The 12,017-nt window shown below is 41.7% G+C and overlaps 1 protein-coding gene across 3 annotated transcripts in view; it reads left to right on the forward strand.

The window, feature by feature from the left end:
• The window catches only part of PHACTR2 (phosphatase and actin regulator 2), a 123,381-nt gene that overhangs the window by 46,826 nt on the left and 64,538 nt on the right, over window positions 1–12,017 (forward strand). The window contains exon 1 of one of the 3 annotated variants that reach the window (XM_081312578.1): window positions 6,470–6,671. The exons of the other annotated variants lie outside the window; for them this stretch is intronic. Coding sequence (XP_081168704.1) covers window positions 6,629–6,671 — 43 coding nt within the window. The 5' untranslated portion in view covers window positions 6,470–6,628. Of the gene's footprint in view, window positions 1–6,469; window positions 6,672–12,017 lie in introns of those variants that run through there. 3 annotated transcript variants of the gene reach the window in all.

Here is a 12,017-nt window from a genome sequence, read left to right on the forward strand (position 1 = left end):
TTCTCATGCTAGTAAAGTTATGCTTAAAATCCTACAAGCTAGACTCCAGCAGTATGTGGATCGAGAACTACCAGAAGTACAGGCAGGATTTCGAAGAGGCAGAGGAATTAGAGATCAAATTGCCAACATATGCTGGATCATGGAGAAAGTTAGGGAGTTCCAGAAAAACATCTACTTCTGCTTCATTGACTGTGGCAAGTTCTTAAAGATATGGGAGTACCAGACCATCTTATTTGTCTCTTGAGAAACCTATATGTGGGTCAAGAAGCAACAGCTGCGAAGTCTTCTCCGACCCATTGTGACCCTATGGACAACGTTCCTCCAGGCCTTCCTGTCCTCTACCATCTTCTGGAGTCCATTTAACCTCAAGCCTACTGCTTCAGTGACTCCATCCAGCCACCTCATTCTTTGTTGTCCCCTTCTTCTCTTGCCCTCAATCTTTCCCAGCATGAGGCTCTTCTCCAGTGAGTCCTTCCTTCTCATTAGGTGGCCAAAATATTTGAGTTTCAACTTTAGGATCTGGCCTTCTAAAGAGAAGTCAGGGTTGATCTCCTCTAGGACTGACCGGTTTGATCGCCTTGCAGTCCAAGGGACTCGCAGGAGTCTTCTCCAGCACCACAGTTCAAAGGCCTCAATTCTTTGGCACTCAATTCTTTGGCACGGAACCACTGATTGGTTCAAAATTGGGAAAGGAGTCCAGCAAGGCTGTATACTGTCGCCCTGCCTGTTTAACCTATATGCAGAGCACATCATGAGAAAGGCAGGGCTAGATGAATCAAAAGTTGGAATTAAGATTGCCGGGATAAATATCAAGAACCTAAGTTGTGTAGATAATACCGCTCTAATGGCAGAAAGTGAAGAAGAACTAAAGAGCCTCTTGTTGCAGGTGAAGAAGGAGAGTGCAAAGGTTGGGTTGAAACTTAACATTAAGAAAACCAAGATCATGGCATCCGGCCCTCTCAATTCCTGGCAAATAGATGGGGAAGAAATGGAGGTAGTGACAGATTTTATTTCCCTGGGCTCCAAGATCACTGAAGATGGGGACTGTAGCCAAGAAATTAAAAGACGCTTGCTCCTGGGGAGGAAAGCCATGGCAAATCTAGACAGCACACTAAAAAGCAGAGATATCACTCTGTCAACAAAAGTGCGTATAGTCAAGGCTATGGTCTTCCCAGTTGCAATGTATGGCAGTGAAAGGTGGACCATAAGAAAGGCTGAGCGTCAAAGAATTGACGCCTTTTGAACTATGGTGTTGGAGAAGACTCCTGCGAGTCTCTTGCACTGCAAGACAATCAAACTGGTCAGTCCTAGAGATCAACCCTGACTGCTCTTTAGAAGGCCAGATCCTGAAGTTAAAACTCAAATACTTTGGCCACCTAATGAGAAGGAAGGACTCACTGGAGAAGAGCTTCGTGCAGGGAAAGATTGAGGGTAATAGAAGAAGGGGACGACAGAGAATGAGGTGGCTGGATAGAGTCACTGAAGCAGTAGGCGTGAGCTTAAATGGACTCCAGAAGATGGTAGAGGACAGGAAGGCCTGGAGGAACCTTGTCCATGGGGTTGCGATGGGTCGGACACGACTTCACAGCTAACAACAACAAAACAAATGTTTAAAATTCTTACAGGATTTTAATTCTTATGAGTGTTAAAAGGGATTCTTTGAACATAGGCTATTCCATAATGTCTTATATCTCAACAGGTGGCAGCATCTAGCCAACTTTACCCAGACCTGGAAAGCTAGTAATGCCAGGCTGGTTAGGATGGGAAACCAAGAGGAGATATTACGTTGGGAAGCTGGAAAAACACAATGGGAGAAATTACTGGGAAGCTACAATTGCCTTGTATCTGACAAACATTATCTGGATGTCCCTATACTGTAATTATCAGGAGTTGAACTCAAAGGCATCTTCACCTTTGCTTAGAAAATGATATTACATGTTGATGTAATCATTAGGAGTTGCACTCAGTTTAAGGGTGTCTTTATATAGTGTGGAGGTTATAGGCATTTATTTAGGCACCATTTCCTTTTGAATGTTTTCAGTGATGGCTTAAAAGAAATAAAACCTACCTTATCAGAAACAAGTTGTGGAAAGAAGCCATTTTCCCTACTCTGTTGCTACTAAGAGACAAATTGGAATACTACTATTCATCTCACATACATTTAAATACCAGTAGCAGTGCTTTTTTTGTAAAAGAAAAAGGTGCCGGAACTCACACATGTCATACAACCCGCCTTGCCTACCCTACAAGGTTACATCCAAAAAAGGTGCCGGAACTCCGTTCTGAGCATTCTATGAGAAAAAAAGCCCTGACCAGTAGTAATGAAAGTGGTGCTTTTTGAGCTTGGCTGTTTGTTTTCAATTATTTCATTACTCAACACTGATGATGTTACCTAGTCCAGTAACTATGAAATGTCTGCAAGCAAAGAACCAAGGTCAGAGAGCACCCAGGACTCCACAGTTCAAGCCCGAGCTACATATATTCTCTATTGATAAATTATTGCAAATTGTTTAGCACAGAGTATACATACGTAGCTAGGGCAGTCTGCAATGCTTTTTACCACAGAGTACTGTAGTTCTGACAGCCTAAGTTTGCTAGTTCATTTTGTTCATACATATGCGCGCTATCCACAATATTCCAGAGGGGGCGAACTAGCTTGGCACCAGCTGGCTAGCAGCATTTGGGGGATGGCAGGTCGTCTGACTAATCTCGCCTTGTGTTTGTGCAAGCCTGGCGCCAGCTCCCACTTCCATATGGAATGCTGCTAGCTTTTCCCACTGGAGTGGAGCCTATTTATCTACTTAATAATAAGTTGGAAGGGACCTTGGAGGTCATCTAGTACAACCCCCTGCTCAGGCAGGACACCTTATACCATTTCAGGCAAATGGCTGTCCAGTCTCTTCTTAAAAACCTCCAGTATTGGAGCATTCACCATCTCTGGAGGCAGGTTGTTCCACTGGTTAATTGTTCTAACTATCAGGAAGTTTCTCTTTAGTTCTAGGTTGCTTCTCTCCTTGACTAGTTTCCATCCGTTGCTTCTTGTCCTGCTTTCAGGTGCTTTGGAGAATAGCTTGACTCCCTCTTTTTTGTGGCAGCCCCTGAGATATTGGAACACTGCTATCATGTCACCCCTCACCCTTCTCTTCATTAAACTACACATACCCAATTCCAGCAACCGTTCCCTATGTTTTAGCCTCCAGTCCCTCAATCATCTTTGTTGCCCTTCTCTGTACCCTTTCTAGAGTCTCAACATCTTTTTCACATCGTGGTGACCAAAACTGGATGCAGTATTCCATGTGTGACCTTACCAAGGCATTGTAAAGTGGTATTAGTACTTCACTTGATCTTGATTCTATCCCTCTGTTAATGCAGCCTAGCACTGTGTTGGCTTTTTTGGCAGCTGCAGCACACTGCTGGCTCATATTGAAGTGATTGTCTACTAGGACTCCGAGATCCCTCTCACAGTTACTACTATTGAGCAAGGTACCACCTATACTATACCTGTGCATTTGATTTTTCCTGCCTAAGTGTAGAAATTCACCATTGAATTTCATTTTGTTAGATAGAGCCCAGTATTCGAGTCTGTACAGATCCTCCTGTATTTTAAGCCTATCTTCTGGAGTATTAGCTATTCCTGCCAGCTTGGTGTCGTCTGCAAATTTGATGAGTTCCCCATCTATCCCCTCATCCAAATCGTTGATGAAGATGTTGAAGAGCACTGGGCCCAGAACAGATGTTCTGTACCAGCCTGCTACCGGCCCTGCAGATAAGGCAGGAACAACCCCTTTTACAAGAAGGCAAGAGGCTGGAACTAAGCCTGCCAAATTTATTAACATAAAAACATAAACAGAGCAAAGAGAGCAAAGAGAGCAAAGACGAACCATGAAACAGGAACTATTCAAATGGTTGCCTTCAGCAAACCAGCCCTCCCACGCATTCCCCTTTTATGCAGTTCAGGGCGTGGCTTCTCTCTGCCTCCTTCTGAGGTGCCCCATTGCCTTCCTCTATTTACTCCTGATTGACTGCCTCCTGCGTCGGGCGTCCTTGAACAGGGTCAGCTGTGGGTCATCTTCATCCACGCTGTCAGGCTCACACAGCTGGGTCTGCGTCGTGACCAGGTGGGAGGGGCCTGGCTGAGGGCTCTCATCAGCAAGCTCTCCAACCCCCTCAGCAACCTCTCCAACACCCTCCTCCTCCTCCTCCTCTGAATCGTCCGACCCAACTGCTGAACCCACAGGCTGACCCTGAATCGCAACAACAGAGCCCTGGGGCACCCCACTACACACTTCCTCCCATGTAGATGCAGTTCCATTGAGGACCACACACTGAGTACGGCCTGTCAGCCAGCTACGAATCCATCTGGTGGTGATGCTATCTAACCCACATTTTTCTATCTTATCAAGTAGTAGGTTGTGATCTACTTTATCAAATGCCTTACTGAAGTCCAAGTAAATTATATCTACAGCATTCCTCTGATCCACTAATTTTGTCACTTGGTCAAAGAATGCAATAAGGTTTGTCTGGCATGATCTGTTTTTGATAGACCCATGTTGACTTTTAGTGATGACTTTGTTTGCATCAAGGTGTTCGCTGATTTGTTGTTTGATTATCTTTTCCAGAATCTTCCCAGGTATTGAGGTCAGGCTGATAGGTCTGTAGTTTCCTGGATCTATTTTTTCCCTTTTTTGAAGATGGAAACTACATCAGCTCTCTTCCAGTCCTCTGGTAGTTCCCCAATGCTCCAGGATCTTTGAAAAATATAGTTCAGTGGTTCTGAGATCACGTCTGCCAGTTCCTTGAGATCTTTGGGGTGTAATCCATCTGGTCCTGATGATTTGAACTCGTCTAGGCTGGACAGGTGCTCACTTACCATTTTCTTGCCTATCTTGCATTTTGCATACTTTCCAACTGCTAGGTAGCAGAAACTAAGGGCAAATGATAGGAGCTCATTCTGCCATCCGGTGCCGTTGGCTCAAATTGCCAGATTGTTGACCAACAATTCCAGTGTCTTTAAGCCACTGAGCCATTTTGCCCACAAAAATTATTTGCATTGGATGTAACTTAGAAAGTCCAATTTGTACTAACTGATTTCTAAAGAAGTTATCAAGAAAACGGTTTACAAAATTAATTTTAGATGTTGCTTTTCTCAGATCTCTTCATTACTAAATAAATTCTGTGCAAAATTTTGTTTTAGCATTGGGGATAGAGATTTTTGAGATGGTCTGTTTTGCATTTAAGAGCTATTTGAGCATCAGAGTCTATTCATTTTTTAATTAAAGGTTCTGGTGATCGATGGTTGTTCAAAATCTCAATATTTGAAAATGGAACACGGTCTAAGTGAATCAACCATTGAGTTCTTCGTCTTTTGGTCAACATAAAATTGCATGATATACAGTATCTCATTCTATTGCTCTTAATCTTCAGTCCAGGATTTCTCTTTAGGAAACTATTAAGGATCTGGAGCACAGGGCACCAATGTCTTCAACTCATTGACCCCTTTATGAAGTTTGAATGCTTCTCAACCCCCGAACATTTATTATATGAAAATAATTTTAAAATTACTTTATATATAAATAACACTGCAAATAACATATACAACAAATATTAAAAATAATAATTGACCACTTGGATAATCCCACTGACCCCTGGAGGTAGATAATGACCACTTTGGGAAACCTGGTGTAGAGGTTTAGCACTTCCAGGAAAAGTTGTCAGAGATGACAAATGTTAAAATGCGGTTGTTTCGACTCAGGATAGGGGTGCGTGTGGGGGGGGGGCTCTAACATAATTATAATAAAAACAAACCCTACAAAATAGCAAAAAAAGTTTCGCAACAGTAAATAGGGAGTGACGAGAGAAAAAAATAACTGACCCAAGAACGACCTTCTAATCTACAAAAAAAAAAACCCACCCCCACCCCTTTGAACCTGGGAACCGAAGCGGTAGCAAGCACTTTCTAAAGAACAAGAGACCCGGTTGAAATGAAGCGCCGCGACGAAGAACCTCATTCACACTTTCTCACCGAAGCCTGAAGTTGGCTCCTTTTGTGCTGGAGTTAAGAGGAGTTACAGACTGCAGCGAATCGCTGCTGTGCGGGGACGCTTCCCGCCAGTCAGCCTGGCGTGTCTGCCCCAAATAGGGACTCCCTCCACACGACCTTTGCTCTCTCTCTCTCTCTCTCTCTCTCTTCCCCCCCCCCATCTGCATAGAGCAGGGGTCTTCAAACTTGGCCCTTTTATGACTTGTGGACTTCAACTCCCAGAATTCCTCAGCCAGCATGGCTGGCTGAGGAATTCTGGGAGTTGAAGTCCACAAGTCATAAAAGGGCCAAGTTTGAAGACCCCTGGCATAGAGGAATGACAGGCATTTGGCTGAACAGGAACAGTTTGAGTTGGGCTGCGGCGGCGGCAGCAGCAACAAGAGGAGGAGGAGGAGGAGGAGGAGGATTTACAATTAGCTCGCAAGAGGAGGCAGAAGTTGCACGGAGGAGACTGCTAAGGCTAGCTAGAGCCAGCGCTGGGAGAAGCTGAAATGAGTTCTCGGAAGTTTCTGGGCGAGAGGAAAGCTGACCAGAGGACCAAGAGAGCCGCCTGATTGCTGGATCCCGGCCCTCCTCCGGGACGCGAGAATGGGCCAGACTTCAGTCTCCACGCTTTCGGCGGAGGCTAGCGGTAAGTGGAGCTGGAAATCTGGAGAAGGCGATCTTTTGGGCCGATTCTCCCTTCCCCCCCAAGCGGGAGCTAGAGAAGGAACGCTTTCGTGGCTCGAAGAGAATCCGGCGTTGATCGAAACAACATGGTTGAGGTGCCAACCTCTAACAAGGCAGACCACCCTTACTCGGGGTCCCTCGCCAACGAAGAGTAGGATGCAAGAGCTCGGCGAGAGTTCCTCTTAAAGGAGCAGCCCTTTCTTTCCGTGAAGTTCTCGAAAATAGTGACTTTTGATGGTTTTTTTCAAAAAAGATTTTCGAAGTTTCCGTGTGACTAATTCTTACAGAAAGGCCCCCTTTTTCGAATCGGAACTTGCGAGATGAAAAAACAAAACCAAACCAAACCCAAAACATTTTTATTGCCGAGATTTGTAGCACGTCGATCCTTACAGTCCACGCCCCACTTCTTTTTACACATTCTTATTTTGTTACTACGAGTTTTGGTTTCCCTACCGTATATTTGTATTGTTCGTGTACGTTTAGTTAGTTCTAATTGCTTGTTGCACATTCCTCTTTCGCTTTTGAGCCACATTAAATATTTTGGTGTACTCTAATTGTGCAATGCTTGTTTTCTTCCTAATATGTTTTATACAAACAAACGGATTGTCGATGAGATAGGTAACATACCACAATGGCAATCCATAAAATATTTTAACATAACACTTTTTGGATCTTCTGAAATGAAAATTGTAAAAGCTAAAGTACCATGTACAGTCTTTTATGTAAGATATATGTTAAGAGTTCCTTAATTATTACATAAAACATCGGCATTTTTGGAAGATTTTGACAAATAATATGATTCCAATTACTGATCAATATAGTATCTTTTGAAATATTAGCTTAAAGACATATGTGCCATCAATTCCACAATGCCTGTTCTGATCAGAAATATGTCCATAGTGTAAATGAATCCATGAAAGTGTATAAAACATAATTCACATTACACAGAACATTGTTTAAGAAAGCGTGCAGTTGTTTTGCTGTGGGCTGTTTATTAATTCATTTCAATTTTTGTAGGATACAGATGCAGGGACACTCCTAGTAATTATGACTCAGAGCAGTTGAACACTTTATAATTATGGGCTGTTTTTCCTTCAAAAAACACATAAAGTATAAACAACATTCATAGGCCTTTGTTATATTCATAGAATTAGGGTTTAACAGCTTAAGGTTTTAGGGTTGTTTTACAAATTATTCCTCTGTTGAGAGTATTTTAGATACTTAAGCGATGCAGCAGAATAGGAAGTATAACTCATTCCTTCCTGTTCCTCTTCAACATAACTGGCTCAGCAAGGTGTTAAGATCAACTAGTGTAAATCTTAGCTGTTCTTAAGAGCAGTAAATTTCTTGAGCTGCATAGCAAATCTTTGACAAAAGTAGCCACCTGGAAAGCATTAGGGAACAAGTAGCTGCCATTTATAAGAATTGGCCAATGGTAGTTGAAAACTTCAAAAGGAATATCTGCCTGTTATGTACTTGGGTGTTAAGAAAGCATAAAACAAACGTGTTTTCTGTTAGTGGTGATTTTGTGGTAAGTTATTTTTGTATATAACACTTGGATTTTTTTAAACATCTATTTGCACGATGACCAGTTTCAACTCAAAATCAGCCCCTTCTTGTGCTGCCTTTGCTGGAATTGTGTAAACCAGTAATCTAGCTTTATCCATGTTAGTAAACATTTGTATGAGCTGCAAGTATTGCAGCATAACAGTTGGAAGAGATCTTGGGTTTGGGTATGAGAACTGCTGGAGAGCCTTTAGTCTAGATTGGCCTTCTCCAACCTGGATGTTCAGTTGCATGGCCATTCTGGCAGCAGTGGATGTTGTGTAGTGGCTAACGTGTTGTGAGATGCTGGTTCATTTCCACTCTCAGTTATAGAAGCTTATAGGATGATGTTCAACCAGGCATTGTCTCTCAGCTCAGCTTACTTCACAAAGCTGTTATTGTGGGGAATATGGAAGAAAGGGTAACCATTTAACTACCTTGATCTTCTGGACAAAAGGCAGAATATATGCTGACAAAGAGATTTACAACAAATAATCAGGATCTGTCAATTGTTCATGTATGATGCTTGATGAGAGGATATTGCAAAAGCTCATTTTAATGTGATAGTACATTTGGTCAAACATTATTAATACTTCTGAAAATTGCTAGTCAAAATGGTTGAAGAACACCTATATTTTTTACTTGGATAGAGATCTGTGTTTAGTATGCATTATTAAACTATAATGCATTCAGATATTTGAAACAACCGAGCAGTTTCTCCTATATGAAGAGATCCACAATTTGCTCAGTGCCTGTTCTTTTTCTATGGATGTCAGCAATTACAGCACAATCCTTTTATAAAAATCTCTGTGTTTGGATGGAGAGTCACAAGAATAATCAATCACACAGGCTTAGCTGTTTTACTAACAAAATCTTATTAAAGGTTATTAAGAAATGTCCAAGAGGAAGTATATTCAGTAGCACGCTTCGAAAAAATTATGATTGATTAAGAGCTAGTTTAAAGAACATATTTTTAGAAAGTGAATCTATGTTTCACAAGTGATAGAACAGAACACTAATGGACAGTTGAGTCTTCCATCCATCTGTCTCTAAACTTCTAACAATTTTGACTGCTATTCCTACTAGCCACTGGGGACTGATTGGAGAAGATCCAGAGCTTTCATTGAAAAATTCCATATCTGTTAAGTAAATGCCCTTCCTGTATATTTCAAGGATTCTTGGGGTTGTTGAGAGGAAACCAGTGCTTCCCCCTTAAAGCTAATGTTTGATAGTATATATGGATATTCCAGTGCAATTTAGCAGTAAAAAAGGAGCTAATTATTATTATTATTTTAAACAAAGCATTTACTTACATCCAAAGCACCTCTTTGGTCACCAGAAAAAAAATCTAGCCAAATAATTGTTGGATTCTCTGCTAATGGCCATTTTGTAACCAAAGTATTTTATTTGTCAGGGTGTTTGCTTATGCTGGAAAGATGGTCCTAACTATCTGTTTCCTCTTTTCTGTGAGCAAAGAGTTTTACTCCATAGAATCCTGCTGTTTGTTGTGTTTGGCAGTCAACAAAGGCATTGTCTTAGGTCAAACATTAATGTTCATTTGAACTAGATTGTTCTTCGGTCTCCTGGGTGTAGGGACTTCCTGTTTATGAATGTAGGAAGAGCATTTTTCCTATGTGGTTGCAGAGGAAATTGATCTTACGCTGACCAAGTTGATCTTATGCTTTCACCAGCTATTACTTGTACGTAATCTGCAAAACTAGTTTTTTTTTCTGTTTCAAGAAATAATCTTTGAAACCCTACTGAAAAAAAACTACAAAAATGCTAATGAGAAATGGTCCCCTGATAATAATTTATTTTATTTTATTTTTTATTTTAATTCCATTTATATCCCGCCCTTCTCCGAAGACTCAGGGCGGCTTACAAGCTTAGCAGTAGACTGACTAGCTAACAAATCTGAATTACTCCATATTCTATGCAACAGTTGTTCTCATGCAGAGAACTCTGCCTGAAAAGGAATGTGTCTCTGAAAAAAGATACATGTTTCTCTTTCTCCACTTAGTTGAAACTCAATTTTCATTTTGGAATGGAAACTTTCTGATAAAAAAATCATGAGGTACAGCCCCCCCTACTGGTTTCCTTGGGCCTCTCAGGGCACCTCCATGATTATTCTGCATGGGTTCTGCATACCTCTGTATTTCCACAGTGTCAGCAGAGTTGGAGAGTTCTTGTTTCCTGCTCATCTGCAGTGTGATAGTAATTTTGTGATGGATTGCTTTGGTTTTTTTGAGGTGCCGTGATTCCACTTCCCCATGGGAGGAACTTCAGTCTTTCTGTGGTGATTTGGCTTTGCTTCAGGTCTTGTAAGGGAAAAGCTGACTTGATGGTTTTGTAGCTCCTCAGTAACCCAGACAGGGAATAACTGTGCAATTGGCAAGAGTCTGGTCCGTTTTCCCCATGAAAATCAAACGGAACCAGTGAAGAAAAACAATGGGGAAAGGTCTGCTTGGCTGTTATTTTCTGCTTCCTCCATTGACCATCTGAAAGAAATTCTGGTCATCTACAGGTAGTCCTTGACTTACAATCACAACTGAGCCCAAAATTTTCTTTGCTAAGCGAGGCAGTTGTTAGCTGAGTTGTGCCTCGTTTTACAACCTTGCAGTTGTTAAGCAGATCTGTTTCCCCCCATTAACTTCGCTTGTCAGAAGCCATCTGGGAAAGTTACAGATGATGATCATATGACCCCAGAACAGTCCCAACTGTCCTAAATACATCTTGGTTGCCAAAAGACCAAATTTTGGTCAGGTGACCATGAGGGTGCTACAGTGGTTGTAAGTGTGAAAACATGTCACAAGCTGCCTTTTTTTTTAGTGCTGTTGTAGCTTCAGTCGCAAAATGAATAGTTGTAAATCAAGAACTACCTCTAATGGAGGGAAAGGAACAAGGTAGCAAGGGTATTTGCACGGTAGAGCAAAACTGCAATAGCAGATTTGTGAAGCAAGACGAGTAGCTCTTCAGAGAAATCTTCAGTCTTAATGTGACTTTATATTGAAGCACAGGGAGTCCTCAACTTACAACCACAATTGAGCCCAACATTTCTGTTGCTAAGTGAGACATTTGTTAAGTGAATTTTTCCTCATTTTACGAACTTTCTTGCCAGAGTTGTTAGGTGAATCACTGCCGTTGTTAAATTAGTGACATGGTTGTTAAGTGAATCTGGCTTCTCCATTGTCTTTGCTTGTCAGAAGGTTGCAAAATGTGGCCATGTGACCCCAGGACACCGCAACCATCATAAATACGAGTCAGTTGCCAAGCATCTGAATTTTGATCACATGACCACAGGGATGCTGCAAGGGTCGTAAGTGTGAACAATGGTCATAAGTCACTTTATTCAGTGCAGTTGTAACTTTGAATGCTCAATAAATGAAGTGTTGTAAGTTGAGGACTGACCTGTAGTAATAACTGAAAAACAGTAAGGTGAAACTTAGTTCAAACAAATAGTTTCTGTGATAAGTAGTTTAACTGTGTTATGTTCACCCTCTTCAGAGATGGCTTTCATCTTTCCAACCACTGTAGGACACTTAATGATTGACGACACAAATTGTCCATCTGACTCGGAGCACCTGCAATTGAGACGAAAATAGTCTTCAGTTAACCAGGCTGTGAAATCCTCCGGTTTGATGCATGGTACATGGTGCACCTTTTGCAAAAATCCAGCCATTCTAGTCAGTGCAGAACATAAATGCTTGAAGGAGGTAACTCAATGGCATTCTTTGTGCCAGAGCTTTACTATATTTATTGGGTT

Source organism: Vipera berus (genome assembly GCF_964194415.1).
Source record: "Vipera berus genome assembly, chromosome: 1".
NCBI lineage: Eukaryota > Metazoa > Chordata > Lepidosauria > Squamata > Viperidae > Vipera > Vipera berus.